The sequence below is a fragment of the Arthrobotrys flagrans genome (genome assembly GCF_004000055.1).
Source record: "Arthrobotrys flagrans strain CBS H-5679 chromosome Unknown unitig_1, whole genome shotgun sequence".
Classification (NCBI taxonomy): Eukaryota; Fungi; Ascomycota; class Orbiliomycetes; order Orbiliales; family Orbiliaceae; genus Arthrobotrys; species Arthrobotrys flagrans.
The window spans coordinates 2,771,260-2,792,030 of record NW_027137556.1 but is presented as its reverse complement, the minus strand read 5'-3'; the positions used below and the strand labels follow the sequence as shown (position 1 = coordinate 2,792,030).

Genomic DNA, 20,771 nt, shown 5'->3' with positions numbered 1-20,771 from the left:
TTTCCTTCAAAATAGGAAGAGGAAAAGAAATGACTATACACAATTCGAAGTTAAAAAAAAAGGACGGCCGAATCTAGCCCATACGACTGCTGTTACGATATAGGTAACAACAGCTTTTTGTAAAAAGAGACCAAAAAATATACACGCTGAATCAAAAAAGGGAACCTCGTTTCTTAAAAGGAAAAATGTTCAAGGGCCCGGTGTAGCGAATGTACCCTTCAGCGCAGAATCATGATCCCATCCACCGGGTCTTGCAGCACCACCTTGTAACTCAGCATACTTCTTCATCCGTGCCTCGAGCTCCGGTCTGAAGTGTCTTATTAACCCTTGAATCGGCCAGGCAAAAGCCTCTCCCAAAGCTATATCCCATATTAGCACCTTCCTACATCATAACTCGATAAATCGAAAGAATACATACCACAGATGGAATGACCCTCAACCTGCTTCGTCAACTCCTGTAACATGTCAATCTCCCTGACGCTCCCCTGTCCCCTCTCGAACCGTTCCATGATCTGCTGCGTCCACTTGCTCCCTTCTCTGCAAGGCGTGCACTGCCCACAACTCTCATGTCTATAAAACACCGACAATCGAGCGATAGACCTGACCACGTCTGCGGTCTTATCCAGCACGATAACTGCCGCAGTTCCCAACCCACTCTGCGCATCCTTCAAAGCATCGAAGTCCATGAGAACATCGTCGCAGATGCGCTTAGGCAGAATCGGGGTGGAAGAACCACCTGGGATGATGGCAAGCAAGTTCTCCCATCCGCCGCGGACACCGCCGCAGTGCCTTTCGATCAACTCTCGAAGGGGGATCGACATCTCTTCCTCGACGGTGCAAGGGTTGTTGACGTTTCCGGAGATGCAGAAAAGCTTGGTACCGGAATTCCGATCACGGCCGAAGCTATCGAACCACTTACCACCACGACGACAAATCGTCGGCGCGACGGCAACGGTCTCGACATTGGCGACGGTGGATGGACAACCAAAGAGACCGACCGAAGCCGGGAATGGAGGCTTCAAACGTGGTTTTCCGGGCTTTCCTTCGAGGGATTCGATGAGTGAGGTTTCTTCACCACAGATATAAGCCCCCATCCCCCGATGAACGTAGACATCAAAATCATATCCACTGCCGCAAGCGTTCTTCCCGATCAATCCAGCGGCATAAGCCTCCTGGATCGCCCGCTGGACACAAGTAGCCTCGTGATAAAACTCCCCACGGATATAAATATACGCAGCAGTAGCGTTCATAGCCCTCCCGGCCACCAAACACCCTTCGATGAGTTTATGAGGATCTTTTCTCATAATCTCACGATCCTTGCAGGTCCCCGGTTCACCTTCATCGGCATTGACGACTAAATATCTCGGCCGGGTATCTTTATCCCATCCCGGGAAATTCATAAAGGACCATTTCATCCCCGAAGGGAAACCGGCGCCACCGCGGCCTCGGAGCCCCGAGGCTTTGATTTCATTGATGATCCAATCGTGGCCTTTGAGGATTATTTCCTTGGTTTTGTACCAGTCGCCGTACTTTTGCGCGGATTTGAGGTCTGCGCCGTGGTGCCCATAGAGGTTTTGGAAAATACGGTCTTGGTCTTTTAGGCCGCCGAATCGGGTGCGTTTGGGGGCCGGAGCGGGGTCCGCCGCTGGGGTGGCCAGGCCGCGGACATGTCGGAGAGAAGAAGAGGCGGTGGTGCGGAGGAGGGTGGTGGGTGTCGAGGAGGTGGTAGTTGTGGAGAGGCGTTTGGAGATAGCGCGGACGGAGGAGGAGGTGCTTCGCGAGGCCAGCATGGTGGGCAGCGGTGGGGCCTATAGGGACCGACCTCGATGATGTTGGTGACTGCCGTCAATTGGCTGGGGACGATGTCGGGGGGCTTCGATATTCAGGGTTGAATGGAAGTCTGTCGGGTTTGAAGTTGACTTGACTTCTGAGGTCACTTTTGGCGTGGCCAATCACAACCGGCTAATTTCAAGGCAACACATTCACCGCTCGATGCTTTACAATATAAAATCCGGTCTCGAAATTAATGCAGTCGATGAGAAGCTTTTAAATTTTCGATAGCTATAGCGGTGCTACGTCTTCAGGCCTCCGAGTTTACAATGTATGCGATAGGTACTTTTGTGGAATTAGATATGTTCTTGATTACTTGAGTATCAACTTGTAACTTCAATTATAAATCACCTCCGATCCCACATTTAATACCAGAGGGCTTCGTCACTGGGACTCAGTAGCGACATTGACGGTGAAACCACGATTGCTTCCTGAAACACCCATACTAACTACGAGCCATCCCCCCCGTTCTTGCAAACCATCGTTGGGTCGATTAGGAAGAGAATCTCTTCTCTCCGGCTTGCCAGTTGATAACGTTCCAGATAGCCTTGAAGTAATCGGCCTTGACGTTCTTATATTGGAGACTATACCGAATTCGCGAAGCCATTAATTTTTCATAGCTCCTGGACGTTTTGATGGTAGTGAAATGATAGACTTACTAGTAAGCGTGCTCCCAGGCGTCGATACCGATGATTGGGGTGTACTGGGTAATGTTTACGGGGTCTTGGTTCTGATCATGGCAATAAAACTGGTTAATAACTGCGTATTGTGAGCAATGATAATAAGAGATTTAGACTTACCGGCAGAGTGATAATGGACAACTTGTTGGTGGTGTTATCCTTCACAAGCCATCCCCATCCGGATCCTTGAATACCAGCAAGAGCAGCGCTATTCGACATTAGAAAATTCCTCTCAATATTTCAAGACCATTTCCGAGAGAAACGTACTTCATTTTTCCCTTGAAGCTATCCAAGCTACCCCATGTATCATTGATAGCTCCACCCAACTTACCACTAGGTGGTGCACCACCAGCCTTGCTGGTAGGAGACAAGTTCTCCCAGAACAAGCTGTGGTTCACATGGCCACCACCGTGGAACTTGATGAGCGAGGTCAATTCAACTTTCTCAGCGGGTGAAGACGCAGCCGCGAACTTCTCCTGTGCGTCGTTGATGCCGTTGACATAGGTTTGGTGGTGCTTTGTGTAGTGGATCTGGTTTATTCTCAATATTTACACTTCTTACTATAATATAAAAAGAATGAAGTATGGTTTACCTCCATGATTTGGCCGGAGATATGAGGCTCGAGAGCACCGAAGTCATATGGCAGATCCGGGAGGGTGTACTTGGTTCGAACGGCAGTGAGGCTTCCCAAAGCACGAACGCCGGATGCCTTGGATGCTCTGAGGAGCGTGGAGCGTGCTGAAGCTGCAATCGACATGGTTGAATTCTATTGATGGTTGCGTCCTGTTGAAATGACGAGATATGTTAATGTCTCAGTATCTTGATATATCTCGAACTCGAGCTTGTGACATTAAAATGACACGAAGGAGCATAGGCACTTTAAATCCACAAACATACCCAAGGATCATAAAACTATCAATTCGGCCGTTTGCTGGGGTTTTCGAAGATGTCCAAGTGTTCAATTGCAGGAGTTTGTTACAAATGAAGGTGGAAAGACGCTGACAAAATATCCGCGGGTCTAGAATATCATAATTACATCACTTTCCGACAGCCGGCGCCATCGTGCAAAAGTCGGAGATAAAATTTAATCCAAAATTGCCTCTTTAGGAAACAAACGTGGAGAACAGCCCACTTTCCTAAAGCAGCAATTTATTGTGCCAACTACACGCCTTCCACGCGAACACCACAACCATGCATGCCACAATACACCGGAGCTATTGACAGGCAGCAGCTTCTAGCTTGAGCTCCAACTTCAAACAATCACCAGCTTCGGGCTATCCAATTATCAGATCAGAATCACTGCTCCGTGCAAGCCTCGACAATGGGTAGCAAATACTACGACATTGATGCCATCCTTACTGATGCGCAGGTAAACATCATTCTACACCATTACCTATTATATCACATCCTGTATCAAGCCAGCCCCTCCAAGCAACATGCAAGCCATACATGATCGGTATATCTTGGCTTGGGACGTCAAAATTCGGGGAGACGGCAACCCCACGTTCGCTAGATCGTTGCTTTCGTGCGCATGTCGGCTCGCCAACTCAGCTGTTGATCTTTGAGTTCCAATGGTAGGCTGACACGGATGCCCACATTCATTTATAGAAAATACCATGCACCTTCGAAGTCGATGTACCCGGATTGGGGTACCTAGACGGAAACGATAATACCGATATGAAAGCCGGGACAAAACTGGAGATGCCTATATGGCTGGCTGAGATCTTGGCTGTCAGGTACAAATCTACACCTTGCCGTCGTCTCTTCTGCAAGTTTCTTTTTCGCATTCGAGATGAGACGAACGAACCGCCCCCCATGCGAAGGGCTGGAATACCCGTTCGTCCCTATGCAACATCGCACTGCAAGATACCAACTACAAACAAACGCAATAGCTCACGATTCATGCTGTGATACTTTACTTAAATCTTGTTTTTTTGGTTTATTTATTTTTGTTAACTTTACGAATTCTTTTAGCGAGCAACTTGGAACCAAAACATTCATTCACACGAATATTCCTCACGCATTGTCTGCACCGGTAATGAATGCACTTAAGGCCAACCCTCTCTCCGTCAACCTTCGAGATCTTGCCACGCATTACTACGCCCTCGGAGAGCGAATGGTCAACCTCGTCGAAGACGCAGAGGACGAGCTCGTAGACACGTTATCGGAGACCTTCCGACGAAGGACGATTGAAATTGCAGATCATGCGGTTAATCCGAAAGGTGCGCTGGGCGAGGGTACGGAGTTCTTGATGGGCTTGGAGGAGTCGGAAAGGCAGAGTATGTATAACAACAGACAACAGAGCTCTGCCATTTGCCGTTTGAGATAAGATTGTTTCGAAAGCCAAAAAAGAATTCATTGCTGATCATGAGGGCTGCCTTCGTGGCATTGTAGTATTCCGTGCTGCTCATGACAGTACAAAGGCTATGAAGAGCTGGCGACAGGAGAAGAAGTAGTGGATGCGCGGCGCATTTGGTTTTAGGAGTCACAAGGAAACAGTTCCTCCGGGCTATGCAGCAGGGTAAGACTGGGAGGCGCGAAGAAAGGCCACGCTTGTTGTTCCACACCCACCAGCGCATAACTAGTGGTTTTATGCGACTCGTGCCCTTCCCAACTGAAGTGAAGCTCCTAGGCAGCCAGGGTAGACAGCCCCCAAAACGGAATCGGTGCATTGCAAGCTCCCAAATTTCTCCGAAGAAGAGGAACCACTTCCCAATCGCTGTGCATCAGGCAGCTTCCGGGCGCACATGTGGTTGCTCGCCATCACGAGAACGTATTTTCATTCTCTTACTAAGAATGACACATATTTTTTACATCCTCCCTTATGAAAAAAATTTCGTTATTTCTAATTTGCTTCAAAATCACTGCACCTCCCTCCGATTGACCCCGATTTCATCGACAGAGCTGCATCTTCCCGTCTCTTTTCGGTTCCTGCCTACTGCCGTGGCACTGAGAGAGAACAGTTTCGAGCCCATAATCTTCCTCTTTGGGAAATTCGTTAGGCCCACGGTATCCACGAAAACCCCGTCGATAGATGAAGAACTCCGTGACCACTTTCTTGATCCCTGGATGAGTTCATGCAAGAGCGGGATATAAGGACAAGGCGTTCATGAAAACCCAAAGCTGCAAAGTCACCGGCTGATGTTTTCGGTGTGTTTATCAGAGGAAGATACGATGCAAGTGTTGGACTGTCGTTTTGTGTTACCATGAAGCACGTCTCCAATCGTCGGCCCCTTCAGTGCGAGGTGGCAACCGCTCAGTTACAGCAATTATACATATTCGACAGCGCTTCGTGAGGAAACCCGAATATATATATATATATTTAATATGTCGGACTAAGGTGGAAGCTTACGGTCAGGCCTATAGCGGTGGCGTCTGGCATCATTCCTCCTTGTCGAGTACCAAAAGCTCGGTGCCGTGCAGCGTGACGCTGAAAGTTCTTCGATACGTACAGCCGGGGCAAGGGAGAGAACTTTGAACAAAATGCCACAATCGGTAGCCTGTATGAGGAGTTTGGCAAGTGTTGATACTGCTGCTGCTTTCTTGCGACAAGCATTCCATTCAAACATCGGCGCTCGGTCACAGTTACCTCCCCGGGAAACGCCGCAGATTCGTCTATCGATCCAATGTTTGTTTGCACAAGTTACGAGCTCGAGACTGGTTTGCACAAAGAGTTCTTGCCAGCCTTGAATTCCATCATCTCGGGTTGTCCCTTGAGAAAGAAGGAATAAGAAACTGAGTATACTAGTAGCATCCAAAAGAATGTTTTTTACACTTTGGGAAACTGCGACGGACCACAAGGACCTCGAAAACATTCGCCTACGGAACAGGCATAAAACAGCCTCTTAATGTATTTGCCGATCGTGACGGGCAGTTAACTGGGGGCCTTGCCTGGCATACGCCATTGGGGAGGAGGAGGAGCGCAGCAAAGGTAAACTGACATGTTACATTTGGGTACACAAACTGGCAGATATGCAAGTCGATATTTGGCACAGACCCTCGTACCGACCTTCGAATATCTTTCTTTTCTCTCCTAGTACCCGTTCATTTAGAGCCCGAATTCCCAATTGGCTTCCTGCACAAGGATATCTACTGTGCCATGTTTAGTTCGATTGCTCTGTGCATTATAGTTCTTTTTTTGCTTGGAGGGGGGCTCTTGTCGCAATTTCAGCTACTCTTGGGTCGGAAGCCGGTACTTCTGTTTATTCCCTGAACAGGAAGCATACAGAACTCTCACAAACTGCAGGAGAGTGTTCACTCCTTTATTTGTGTCGTATGCCACTGTCAATGATGTCGGATCGAGGGAAATTTGAGTTGTATGTACGTACGGCTATAATTGCTATAAATTAATTCAATTTCCTCCTCGACGTCTTCAAAGTTCTCTTGAGAGTAAGCCTATCGTACGTATCAAGCTCAAGAATACTAGTAGTCTCTAGATACATATGTTCCTCTTAGTTTTACCAACACACCCTCTCTAGCTATCCAAATCTCAGATCGACCCAAGCTGCCCGGGAAGGTTAGCTCCTGCCCGGACTAAGCTTTCGTAGACCCTTATTCCTCATTTGGATCTCTAAAATCCAACACCACTTTCTGTCACCACAACGTACACAGAAAGTTCCGCCCAATCTTTCCTAGACAAGAATTCCTCGCCATTGTCTACTCCAAGATCATACCAAGTCTTAAGAAGGCTGTATAAAAAAATCTCCCAAGTAGAAAGAAAAGTAGTATATTCCTTCCCCCAAACCTTCTACCAAAATGAATCAAATCCAAAGCCTCCCAGCATCAAACTCCAACGACCTCAGATACGACAGAGACACAGTTCCTCGCTCTTCCACCCCCCTCACAATGCTAGAAACTTTCATCCCAACAGCTAGCACAGACTTCATGTTTGAGATCTTTGATTTCCTCAGCTTGGCTTCATATAACTGGATCTTTCGTCTTACCACCGTTACTTTTGCAATCATTAGCTCTACAACCTACATTTGGAGTAGAATATTATATTACCTCTCATTATACTACGAAGCATCTATAACTATTGATTATGACGACCCCATCCATACCCATGTTATGACATGGCTCTCTGTGAATGTGACGACGAGGAGGTTGCAGGCTAGGACGGCTAAGGCTAGTGGGTCTACTGAGGATCAGAATAGAGTTATGGAGTATAATGCTTTGGCGAAGGTTGGGAAGTTTCATTTGATTGAGTGGCAGAAGTTTACAAGTATGCATAGTAATCAGGAACTCAATTGTTTTGAATGTATATTATAATAGAGTATTAACATTGAGCATTATTAGAGCCGGACTTTGAACCCCATATCGGCGAGCATATCTTTTATTTTAGAGGCAGAAGATTTTGGATCACACGGAACATGGACGAAAATGTGATGCAGGACGACCTTTCCGGGAAACAGTTTAGCGGTAAGTAGTATCTTTATTCCTGCTTCACATAATACCCCTGCTCCTTCTTTTAAAAGGAAAAGGAGAAAAGACTAATACTTAAAACCCCCCCTTCATCAAAAAAACCTAGTTAACAAATCCGAATACATCCGCATCTCCTGCTGGGGCCAATCCGCCGACCCCATCAAAGAATTCCTCCAAGAATCAAAGTCAGTCTACCTAACCCAAGAATGTTCCAAAACCCGCATCTTCCGCCCCAAAGAAATCACCTGGAATCCTAGATGGTACTGTGCCGCCACACGCGCCACCCGTCCAATCAGCACCATAAGCCTCGACGAATCTACAAAAAAGGCACTCCTGCGAGACGTCAATGAGTTCCTTAACCCAAAGGCTCCAAGGTGGTATGCCAATAGAGGAATTCCTTATCGAAGGGGTTATTTACTCCATGGACCACCGGGGACCGGGAAGACTTCGTTGAGCTTTGCTTTGGGAGGGTTGTTTGGATTACCGATTTATTGTTTGAGTTTAGTGGATAAGGGTATGACGGAGGATAGATTATTGGCATGTTTTGGAGCGTTGCCGAGTAGGTGTATTGTACTACTTGAAGATATTGATACTGTGGATATTAGTAGGAGAAGGGATGGGTCAGCCGGTGGGGATAAAAGCAGGGGAGAGCATCAGACACAGATGACGTTATCCGGACTATTGAATGCTATCGATGGGGTCGCTAGCCATGAGGGTAAGAACAAGAATTAACGATATGGATCCCTATGTATTGCTCCGATACTAACATATATAGGACGAATCCTAATCATGACCACAAACCACCCTGAAGTTCTCGACCCAGCTCTAGTCAGAAAGGGCCGGATTGACCTCGAAGTCCCATTCGGGCTTGCTACAAAGGAACAGATTGTCAATTTATTCACAATAATGTACTCCCACGACTACGACGACGAAGAACGAGAGAATGAAATTGCGAGAGAGAAGCTTATAGCAGCTGCTCTTCGGTTCGGGGACCTATTGGATGCTGATACGTTCTCGCCCGCAGAGATCACGGAGTTTTTGATGGTTAGAAAGGATTATTATTGGAAAGCTTTGCGTGATGTGACACAGTGGAAGGAGGAGGTGCTCACTAAGAGAGAGGAGGCGGCAAAAAGGTTTAAGGAGTCGATGGATAAACAAGATTAGACTCGATCATGAAGTATCACGGAACTGGGCCACTTCCAAGCTATTACAGCATCCCTTTCATTTGTTATATGTTCTGTGGTTGTGTTCTAGATCTTTCTTTTGAGTTATCCTGTACTTGGTTCTGCTAATACTTATCCCGGTCCTAGAGAATACACCACTCATAAGAAGCCGGATCTCTTTGTCTTCATAAGTCACATATCGATACCCAAACCCCTGTATCTAGCATTATACCAGTAAGAACGAAGAAATACACATTAGTCTGGATACTCAGAACAAATCAATCCCGTCAACGAAACAACTGAATTATTAAGGCCATTGATTATAGCCATCCCTTCATGCATATACTCAGCAACATGCATGCCTACCTAGATAATAATGCAACTTCTTGTCAAACCGATGACCCAAGGCACCCTAGGTATAACCTCAAATCACAGCACCCAACCCCAATAAACTATTCGTACAAGACTTCTTGAAATTCGATCCAACAATTCCACGAGTATCAGAATATATTGAACCAATTCGTTGTCATAGTACGTGTGAAGGCATAACTGAATATCGTTCTGAAGAATATAAAATAGTTGTCTCCTGCGCTGCCCATCCGAAGATAAAATAGCCTTTCGTTATAAATACCACATATACCTACTTTAAGTCTGCGCAAACCGCTCCCTCTCTGTCTGATGCCACCTGGAGTGGATGGGCGTAGGGCCAAGATAAAATGTCACATTATGACTTTGAAGCTCAAAACTGGCTTGATTTTAATGGGTTATTTATCGGAGATTAAATTTTTAATAGTCTCTCGCTCTCAGCATATTATTGATCGAACCCTTTCGTTCTAAATATCATACATACCTGCTTTGAATATGTGCAATCCGGCCCCCTTCATCTAGGCCAGACGCAAGGCCCAGTTATAAGGTCACATGATCATTTTGAAGCTCAAAAGTGGCCTAAGTCTTGATGGGGTATTTATCGGATATTAAATTTCTAGCGGTCTTTCGCTCCTAGCATATTGACCTGCTAGTTTTTAGCTTAACCGCTTCAGTATGTACATATATAGTCTCCCCTCCATTTTTCTATGAAGACATCTAGACCAAACAGATGCTGCCTCAATAACAATTCACGTGAGTAAATGATAGTGGATATAGGGACAAGGCCCCAATAGCGGGTATTCGATTTATAATTACCTAAGTATCTTTTGTTCAAGGCCTCAGGGTGTCCTCCTTGATTAGCTGGAACTTTCGAGTAGAGGATTTCGAAAGATCATGACTTGCATCTTGTTTTCATGGTAATTTCTATCAACAAGGTGCTCTAGCGAACTATAATCCCAGATGATTTTTATATTTATGGTTTCCTCTAATTTAATCAGTATCTTTGACCCTGTGCGAGTGGGAGTAATTAGGGCTGGGCCGCAAGTATCGCCCCAATTCTATTGAATTGTTGTAAATTTTGCGTTGCACATCCATAGACCCCAAACCAACGACTTCGAGGCTTCGCGTGCTTGCCGGCTATTAATCACTTGGCTCAAGTCTTGTGCACTCCAAATCTCCACAATTTCAACCAGTTGAAAAAGTCATGTGCCGAGATCACCTTCTGGCTCACGGTAAGGAGTCCCATTAGCCCGAACTCGCCAATCTAAACTACGTTAGGTTAATTCCGCATGCGGCGCCTTGACATGTCTGACTGTCTAACTCACATCAACAGCTAACAACTACTGGCTACAACTTTCCCCGCGTGGATGGGTATCCCTCAACAATTCATGCTTATGCACATACTTCCCGCGCATGGCGCAGAGGAACCTTTGGTTGTGTTGACGGTTAAAATAACCTTTTCGAAATAACGAGGCGAGACACTCGCAGAAATAAACTACTTTGTAACGAAATTTTAGGTTATAATTATAGCGCCACCGTCGGGCGCTATGGGCAAGGGGTGAGCTCCCTTTAGCCTTATTTTTCCTCTCGCCTATCTTATTTTTTTTACACAGCACAACATAACGAGAGGAACTCCGAGGAAAAAGAGTCCAAGAGAGAAGAAAGCTGGGAAAGGAAGAGTGGTGCCGGGTGATGAATTTTATAATTTTATAGACCCCCCCACGTGTTAATCTGCATGCAGCGCGATTGAATCCCGAGTATCGGAGGCTGGGCGCGTGGTGTAAGATGTTTCGAACATCAAGGTACCCGTATTAGTGCTCGTGTGGTTTGTGTATCAGATAGATTCTGGTTAGTCTTGTTCTGGTAAAAATGGAGATAAGATTTATTGAAACATGATTTATAGATTCATTGGCCATGGTTGTTTATCATGATATAATTTTTACCTTATATCTTTGCCTTACTACATTAATTCTGAGTTAGTATGGTCTCTTGCTTTGGATACCATTCAATAACCGTCCAACTAGTGTTCTCCTATACCATATTCACTACAAGAGGACTTAGAGACCTTGCAATTGGTTGCCATCTCGATGGCGACTCTAGAATTCTAGCCATGCTCCAAGATAGGTAGCATTATCTCCCCAGACGGCAAAGTCGGATGCAGAGATATACGCTTTCTCAACATTAGAGAAGCTTCAATCCAACCTCCTTCGAGACATTCCCTAGAATGACCTTTTCTCCAATATACAATATACTCATCTTGGCATCCGAAAGACGAGAGTAAGCCGCATTGCTTCTTCTTACCTCGCCTTAGCCTTCAGAACCTAGAGTTAGATGCATCTTTCTAAAGTAGCCCCACACCGGTGATTCCCAGAAATTTGCTTCGATATCAACCGGGCCGTAAACGTGGATATCGGGACTGAGCGATATTGGATCCAAAGGAGGTGCAACCGTGACCCAGGAGGTTGAAGCGACGAAATGGCAATGAAGGGATCTTCTGGATCGCTGTGAAGCTCATCATCGTCATTAAAAGGCCAATCACCTTTAATCATATATTCTAAATTTAGTTTATGGCCATAAGTATAAGCAAGTCTTAGACAAGGAAAAGTAAATATACGTACCTTGAATGTCTCGATAGTACTGTGAAACATTCGATACCCAATGGACCCGTATTTGGGATAAATAAACGAGTCGGAACAACAGCAGGCGTACAAGTTCCAAGTATGCTTTCGAGGATAGATAAGACGTCTACATCAAGCCAAGCCGTCATCTCAAAGCCAAGTCCTCACGGAATATTAAACAACGACTATATCATCTTCGCCTTCAGCCTTTCATCGGCAGATACATTCCAATATTATCCCCACGAAGTCCGGTGATCACGAGGGACGAAAGCCCAGAGAATATATGCGCTCATCAGCTGATGTAGGCAGCGCATCTCGTAGGTACCTAAGTATTCGCAAAGATAATGCCCCTCGCAAAGCCTCTTTGCGAAAATACGATGCGCAAGGTAACAGGATAAATCTCCCTACGGTTGTACCTACTCCGCTGGGCAGCTTGCATTCACTTAAAATATCTAGAATGGCCTGACAAGCAACGTATACTTGCGTTAGAGAAAGCTTGTTTTCCATGAGGTTTATGCATAAATGTGGGGGAGATATACCTCCGACTCTTTCCAATTTGTCGGCGAGTTCCTTAGATACCATACGTATATGGCCAATGCATATGAAAATTCGAAATGATGCCGACGTAACCATCCGAGGTGTGGTTCCTGTTGTTATCAACCGGACAATCCGAGCCTACTCAACCCGAACCAAGACCAGCGAACCCGAACGGCCTCGGGATTGCTGTTCCGATGATGCCGTTGTTCCCGTGTGCAGCACACTTCCTTGACGCTTCGGCATCGAAATAACGCTCCTAGCTTAACAAGGAAAAAAGCCAAGTCCCTTCGATTCGAAACGCCCGCATTCCCCGCCCCACCACACATGCCTACAGACGATATCAGGTCATTTCTAATGGTCTCCGAGGGTCTAGACGAGCTCTTGAGCTCGGAAATTGAGGGCCTAAGCACGGTTTCTTCAAGCGTTTGACCTTGCACAAATTGCCGGATTCCACCTGTTCCAAGCGGGGAACACGAACGAAAGAGGGGAAACGAAAGCTGGGACCTGAACCCGCATGTCAGCCTGTCAGAGAAACCGTGCATATTTCTTGGCTCGTAGCTGCCGTTGGTCAGAGCAAAGAAACCGATGGGGGTTCCCCTGTATACTTTGTTCTCACGAAAGTGGAGACAAGATATCACTTGTGTTGCCGGGATAGGTTGGCAGAAAAAGCTTGATATGAGAATGCTAAGAAATGAGAAATGCAAGATCAAGAAAACCAAGATGCGAAAGCAGTCTAGGGTATTCGGAACTCAAATTTTGCGGGTGTGTGCTAATAGGAAGAGAAATTTTCGAAATGAAATCCCATTGGTCCTCAAAAGATAACTCGCATATAGGTATATAGCAATTGTAACTGTCTGCCTCAAGATACTCCGCTAAAAACATCCCAAAAGTAAAACCCACCATAGCCCAAAGATTTATATAATAATACATGGTGTTTAAAGAAAGAGTGAAAGAAAATATAGAAAGTGTAAAGGATATATCTCAATGTAGAGGCTTGTCGCTGTTTAGGTCGTAGATTTCGGTAGAGTGATCATCCGGTACCTCCAACTTCCTAATCTTTCCATTGGCAACATCGTAGACAAAACCGTGGACCTTGAGACCTCGTTCTTTCATCGCGTCGATTACATTGGCGTTGTGGAGAACATTATGAACCTGTTCCTTTGTGTGGAGCTCAACAAGCCGTCTGACTCGGAGTTCTTGGTTCTTGATGTTCTCAAGTTCAGGCATATGTTTGGCACGGACGTCCCGAATGTTCTTCAGCCAGACATCAAGAAGGCCAAGCTAGATTAGAGAGAGAAATGATGTCAGTAAGATGTTTATTGGGAACAGAGGGTTAATGGGGTGTGTGTTTCATGATGTATCATACCTTATTCTGGGCGCAAGCAGCAGCGACACCACCACATCCATAGTGACCACAAACAATAATATGTTTGACCTGGAGGACTTCAACGGCATATTGCAAGACACTCAAGGAGCTCAGATCGTTCGGCGGCAGACAATTGGCAATGTTCCTGTGGACGAAAACCTCACCAGGCAGCAGGTTCAAGATGGTGGTCTCCGGCACACGCGAGTCGCTGCAGCCGAACCAGAGGATCTGCGGTTTCTGTGTTGAGGCGAGAGATGGGAACAACTCGGGATACTTTTTGCTGACGGACGACGACCAATGTTCATTTCTTGTCAAAAGAGCTTCGATCGGGTCCTCGCTAGCGAATGCTCTCTTGTTCCCGCGTTTTGGCAGACCAGTTAAGGGATCGATGCCAGCGACGGCCTCATTTGGTGGCGTTGATGAGAGGGTTTCCTCGACCCGTTCAGGTTGTGTTTTTGCTGGTGGTGGTGGTGGAGGAGGCATTGTCTTGTTGTGCTGGGTTTGAAGGGGGTGAAGCATACTGAAACAACGGGCTTGCAAGAAAAGATGTCTGGATGATGGTGAAGATGTAGATGCAAATGTTGATAATGAAAATAATGATAGAGATGATAGAGAAGAATAGAGAGAAAGACAGGATGGAACGAGGGGATGGCGTATATTAATAAGGGCGCCTGTGCTGGGAAGGGATATCGACTTTCCGCCCCCACCCCCTCTACCTCGACCTCTACCAAGGTTACGGGTTAGGAGATGTGCAACCGAAGAGGATGTCTTCTGGAGCATACTTATCTCGCCCGATTCATATGATACCTACCGTACTCCAGGCTACCGTTTGAACTCGGGTCGTATATACATGCAAATATGGGGGTATCATGCAGAAGAGGGCGGGTTATAATCGGGTGATACTAAGTATCATTCGTTTCTGTTGAGCTCATTCGAGAATGCAGAGGTCAACTTCTCGCGAAAATCAAAAGAAGAAAAAAAAAAAACCTTCGATGGGCTATCTCCGGCGACGGCGACGTGCGGTGCATAGTACACATGTGCTTAAGCACTTCTTAGTCCGGTACCAAGTTATTTCGCAGCTGTTAGCCTGTTTAGCTCATGAAAACCCTTGTTCAGAGGCGTCCTTCGAGGGTCCCTGGTTCAGAGGTCAGTCAGCAGCGACTCCACCCAGCTGTCCATGGCCACACCTTCCTCAACATTATTTTTACCAAACCTTTATTGCACAGACCTGTGACGACATCTGCATGGCCAGGGCAAATGGAGTCCGTCATATTACAAACTCAAACCAGAACTCCCTCCCAGGTCTTCATTCGGAAACCCAACGTCAACGCACCTTATCGGCTATTTTATATTATTATCTCGAAGGCTGTGGTACACGCGAAAATAGGATAAAAGTTTAAATATAGAATCATAGGAAATGTAGGGGAAATTCGTACAAGCAAAATCTAGTTGTCGGCCGGATGCCCAGCTGGGATGGCAAAGGCATCTCCTTCCACTACAACACGTGTCTTGGGCCCATTCTTTCCTTCCCATCGAGAAGATTCGTGTCAACATCGATCTCAAACCCTCCATCGCTTCTTTTGCTAATCGAAGGTTTGATCGAATTTGAGTTGACAGCGTTCTTATCAAGGCCCTCTGATCTATCTGGAATGTCTGAAGTGTCTTGGTAGTGGCTTGAGTTGGCAATATAGTAATAGATATTATGGCATACTTCAGTCTCGTCACCAGACATACTTAGGGGAAATGCGCATAAAATTGCGTTTATATGACGAAGTGTTAATCTTAGCATAAGAAACGTAAGTACTTAAAACATAGGCAAGGGCCGAAATAAGCGCCAGAAGTACTTGGGTAGTCAACTCTGCTGTAAACGACGCATGTTAGAAATAATATAACCATACATATACGTACTAGGGACAATAAGTCACGTAATCAAGGATCTAACTACAATTGCGAGAAGCTTCGAAGGCTAGGAAATAGTGCTGCCAGAAAGCACCAAGGCGCCTGAGGATTTTAATAACGTGACACCAGGGATCTAGCAAATTAGCGGGTACATAGATTGAACGTTCGAACATGTTATGGAAAACATCCCATCTGAAGGACCAGGTCTGGGTACGAGACAACCACCTGGATCCCTACCTAATTCTCCTACGAGAGCTTCAATGGATGATGGTGGGATTTGAGGGGCCGAAAGTGGAGCCGCTGCCGCTGCTGTAGCCAAAATGAATAATAGAGATAGTGGACGCATGTTTCGAATCTTTTTGAGGTTTGGACTTAGTCAATTACTGGATTCCCGGTGGGATAATATTGGTTCTTGGTATTTATAGATTAAAGTTATAGAATGAATGGTGCACCAGTGGCATGATGATACTGTAACTCTAGGGGGGGAACAACATTACAAATACTATGGTACTGGCAATCGATTATATATAGTGTACGCGATCGGCTTAGAACGATCGATCCATTAGACACAAGTTATACCCTCACTCAAGATATTGATCACCCAATTTCCTAAAATCTGTGGTATGGAATTTTGGAGAGAAAAAAATTCATCCAAGCCAATGCATCGATGCTCATAAAACATTCCAAGAAATAGTTAAATTGATTAACTTAGTACAAGTCCAGTTAAAAGGTTTGTCAGTCAAATGTTAAGCTATAGTGTCCATCTTGAGTGTGATGCCTTGCAAGTGCACCCCCTGTGCTGATCGGAATTGTGCGAGAGCATATATCTCGTTTTGCCCATCACCTTCTTCATATTTTAATTTTTTGAGTTGCAGATGTAGGTAGACCAAGATGGGAAGGTCCGATCACTATTGCCCGAATCTCTCAAAAAATACTAAAAAGTGACGTCGGGTGATTATTGTCCGGTATCGGTTCGGTAAGACGCCATTACTGGGACAACAGTGAAAAAATCAACTTAGATCTAAGATCTCGCTTGAGTCATTGCTCCACACTAGCCAGATTTAGGTAAATATCAGATCTTGATATCAAATTATTCTTTAATCTTGAGCCTAATCGATTTTCATAGTGATATTCCAACAGACTAATGCTCCGGGATATTTGCTTACTCTAGTGCATTGGGTTCCTAAATTGTCAATGTTATTGTTAGCTTTGGCAATCGAGTCCCTAACTAAAGTTGATATTCTACACTAAACTCTGGGCGCGAAATTCATTCGCAACCTCGTCATAGATAACTTTAACCTGTTTTCGGATTCAATATTTAATTATTATATATAAGTATTATAGATAAGGCCAGGCCCATGTATGCGGATACTGCCTTCCCGAGACAAAAGTTTCGCTCGCATAACCCAACCTTCAGCTTACGTATATGGACTCCGACATGCACCGATTAAACCCGTGAAAAGGTATTTTCCTAGGCTAGACTATATCTCGGCCTATTATGTGATATCGATAAAACTATGGGTGCGTTTTTGGCCTCCCCCTTAACTGCGAGGTTCGCGACTTCGAATATGAGATTTAATGTTAATTTACAAAGCTTTAAAGTAGCCGTTAGTCTAGCGAATAGATTTTGTGCTTTACTATTTAGTTTTTCTTGATGTTCCATAAAGGGGGGTTCGGTGTTTAAATTTTTCTGGGTCCGAATGATTCTAGATAACAGCAGCAGAGTGTCGTTATAGACGTTATCCTTCATGAGGCCTCCCTGGCAGCTTTCAAGGCAGAAATAGCCTTGCACAACGATATCCGAAGTTAATTACGTTTGCATTAAATACAAATGTGGTACCGATCTATGAACTCGCGGCTTGCGGTAGCGTTCGTGGACAGTACATAACGCCGAGGCGTGAAGAGAGGTACACATATCGAATGTGTACCTATAGCTATATGTGACTAGCCAGTACAACAATAACATTCCCCTACCGCATCCGCCTGTGGAGAATTAGTCAACCAAGTACGTCTCAGCCATCACGAATCGATGTCGCTATCCAACGGGAAAGCTGCAGCTGAGGTAACCCAGACAGCTGGGTGACATAGGGTTACACAAATCAACAGACCCCTTCTCAGGCCTGGGCCTTGGCGCAACAAAGGCAACACCCAAAATCCCTGCCGCCAGTAACGAGCCGGTGGTGGATTTTGACGCTATCCGGTTCGCTGCCCGTACCCGTCGACTTAATTGATCCTGTCGAAATGTTAATACATGCAAAAATATTCATATCGTTGGTGCTATCGACGAGGGGCTGACGAAAACCTAGTTCGCGCACAAAAAGAAGGCTATCGAGCCAGCCACAAGTAACTTCTCCGTTTCCAATAAAGTCGATGGGGAGTAATAAGAAAAGATGTTATATCCAAAGACTGTCCCCGCTTGGAAGAATCAAATAGGTTCCTAGAAGAGAAGTAGCTTTCACGGTGATTCGCCGTCTCCGAGACGAAGAACAAGTTACAGAGTTCATGAAAAAGAAGCGCTCGTTGTAACCACAAAACACTTTCATTCGATAGGACCCCACTCTACACCGTATCTTCAATGTCGAATCGAAGCGGGTACGCCAACCCGGTTTTCGCTGGGGCTCCTATTGCACACATGAGGGCGGAGGACAACGAAGTTCCTAGCTATATGCTAGAGACGACAACAGACCGATTCGTACGGCGAATAAGTAGTTTAAAAAAGGGACCGAGGTCAAATGAAACGATCGAAGAATATCACCAAGTTAGTTTAAGGCTGGCCAATAGGGAAGAGAGAGCGAAACAGGCTTCGGGCCAGAAGAAATCCAATTAATCAATAGAGTTCAGCGGATGCGAGAATATGCGGGCGACATCGACGGTAAGTTTAGCAGACTTGACGAATTACGATTATTCATATTAACAATATCAATAGGAGATGATCCGAAAACCCCAAAAGCTCTTGAATTAGCCAAGGTGGCAAAGTTCTCCGGGCTAGGAGTCATGATTCTCTCGTTATCGATATTTTCAACATTATTTTCTGTTCTGGTAAGGTCATTCTCATATTTTTAACTATAGATGTATCGCTGACAAGAAATCAATTCCATGGTATAGTTCTTCTTCACAGCCGTCGCAAAACCTCGATATCAAGGTTTTATACATGCCACTGGCCATCCCTCCCCAACGATCGCATCCCTCCTATCTGCGATTTTCGCAAAGGCGATCGAAATATCATTTGTAACGGTTTTTACTTATACCGGACAAGTACTGAGTAAACGAGCTCTCAAGAGGAATTCAAAGGGAATTAAGATAGCAGACCTGTTGATGAAAGGATGGGTGTATCAGTCAGGATCAATGCCTACAACCGTTCCGGGCCTTAAATATGCTGGCGGAACGATACTGGGGTTTGTTGTTTTGTTTGTAGTTCTATACGTAACTTTTTATACAACAGGTAAGTTTAGAAATATCCCGATTCCCTATTGAAATTACCTAGCTTAGTATCCACTAGCCGCCGATTCATTGGTTTCTCCCAAACTTCATTTTGGTAAATACGGTGACGTGAAGTTAGAAGGATATGTCACCCTACCGTGAGTAGTTCCTCTAAATTTACAAGCCATTACTTTCTACATGTGACTATTCTCACGACTCGGTGTATAAAACAGATACGCAAATTCAACAGCTTTAGTTTCACGATGTCCCGCAATTATTAGTTCGTCATTAGACGGTCCCATGAATGGCTCCGCGCTTCCCGTATCACAGACGACTTGCTACAGGGTCCATAACAGCTATCAACCGCTCCGGGATTTTACATTCTTCACGGATGCATGGAACGAATATCGAGCGGATCAATCCATACCAAGGGACCAACTGAACCGAAGACCTGTAGGACGGGCTACAGTAGGAAATGAAAGATACTACGGAACATGGCTCGAGATATTAAGATCCGATAGTCTCAACAACGTAACGCTAGCTATACCGCACGGTAGCATAGTCCCATCAGTCCGGAACGTCACTCTCAACCACCTCGTCCAACCAGAGGCGCAGAGCGATTTTGGAAATGTCGACGTCACGGTTTCAGTACTCAGTCCCGCTATCAATGTCGTCTGCTACAAGTTAAACCAAACTGCAGTACAATGGTTCATCTCAAATAATTCGTCAGACACAAGACGGGGAATCCTCGACCCAGAAGCCCAAATAATCTTTAACTTCGACCCATCTTCCTCACAATCCCTCTCTGTCCCATCAGAAGGCCAATACCTCGCCCCGTCATTGGTCTCCCTTCCACCCCAATTCAACGTCGAAATCTTTGCTTCGGCAGGTTACACCGATCCATCAATGTACATCCTCACCGCCGCAAACGCCACCATAGCACCTTCCTACACCCTCTACGCCATCCGTTCCCTCTTAACCTCCCGGTGCTTTACAAACTATCTCTCCGTCTCCGGCGGCGGTAACGTAACCACAAACTGCTCACCCGATAACCCAAACTCTCTATCCCATTCCCTCCCTTCTGCACGTGACACATACCAATCCCAATTTAAGGACATCTCAACCGCCCTCGCCTACGCACTTTCATTAAACGTCGCAGACGCAGCTTTATCCCGGACCCTTGGTATCTTCGCCACATCACCAGTTCCAGGATTCAACCCTTCCCCCCCCCATCCGTAGCAGAAGCTCTAGCAATTCTATACGCAAACGCCATCGTCCTCTCCTCAGTAGGCGGACAATTCGGCGCCGATGAAAAATCAAATTCGTACGCAGGCGTAGATCCATATCCATACCAACTCCCCACAGCAGAATCATTTCATGCAAGGATGAGAACGGTAGAATACGCATCTGGTGTATCCGCGGGTTGACAAGAAAGTTTTTATGTCGTATTGGCAGGGGTGATGGTTATGAA

General features: G+C 45.6%; 6 protein-coding genes across 6 annotated transcripts; 3 read left to right on the top strand and 3 right to left on the bottom strand.

Annotated features, from left to right (window-relative positions):
• Positions 1–189: 189 nt before the first annotated feature.
• Positions 190–1,790, bottom strand: DFL_008835 (uncharacterized protein; the record flags this gene model as incomplete). Its single annotated transcript, XM_067638626.1, has 2 exons — positions 190–359; positions 419–1,790. The coding sequence occupies 2 exons, from the start codon at positions 1,788–1,790 to the stop codon at positions 190–192; spliced, it is 1,542 nt and encodes a 513-aa protein (XP_067486496.1).
• Positions 1,791–2,323: 533 nt separating this feature from the next.
• On the bottom strand, positions 2,324–3,267 carry DFL_008834 (uncharacterized protein; the record flags this gene model as incomplete). Its single annotated transcript, XM_067638625.1, has 5 exons — positions 2,324–2,414; positions 2,490–2,560; positions 2,631–2,718; positions 2,778–3,040; positions 3,103–3,267. 5 exons carry the CDS (start codon positions 3,265–3,267, stop codon positions 2,324–2,326), a joined length of 678 nt encoding a protein of 225 aa, XP_067486495.1.
• A 564-nt stretch (positions 3,268–3,831) lies between these two features.
• On the top strand, positions 3,832–4,839 carry DFL_008833 (uncharacterized protein; the record flags this gene model as incomplete). The annotated part of the gene is made up of 3 exons (XM_067638624.1): positions 3,832–3,879; positions 4,119–4,246; positions 4,485–4,839. 3 exons carry the CDS (start codon positions 3,832–3,834, stop codon positions 4,837–4,839), a joined length of 531 nt encoding a protein of 176 aa, XP_067486494.1.
• A 2,426-nt stretch (positions 4,840–7,265) lies between these two features.
• DFL_008832 (uncharacterized protein) lies at positions 7,266–9,095 on the top strand (the record flags this gene model as incomplete). The annotated part of the gene is made up of 4 exons (XM_067638623.1): positions 7,266–7,731; positions 7,806–7,928; positions 8,038–8,646; positions 8,707–9,095. The coding sequence occupies 4 exons, from the start codon at positions 7,266–7,268 to the stop codon at positions 9,093–9,095; spliced, it is 1,587 nt and encodes a 528-aa protein (XP_067486493.1).
• A 4,501-nt stretch (positions 9,096–13,596) lies between these two features.
• Positions 13,597–14,500, bottom strand: DFL_008831 (uncharacterized protein; the record flags this gene model as incomplete). The annotated part of the gene is made up of 2 exons (XM_067638622.1): positions 13,597–13,896; positions 13,982–14,500. 2 exons carry the CDS (start codon positions 14,498–14,500, stop codon positions 13,597–13,599), a joined length of 819 nt encoding a protein of 272 aa, XP_067486492.1.
• A 5,100-nt stretch (positions 14,501–19,600) lies between these two features.
• On the top strand, positions 19,601–20,539 carry DFL_008830 (uncharacterized protein; the record flags this gene model as incomplete). The annotated part of the gene is made up of 1 exon (XM_067638621.1): positions 19,601–20,539. One exon carries the CDS (start codon positions 19,601–19,603, stop codon positions 20,537–20,539), a length of 939 nt encoding a protein of 312 aa, XP_067486491.1.
• Positions 20,540–20,771: the final 232 nt, after the last annotated feature.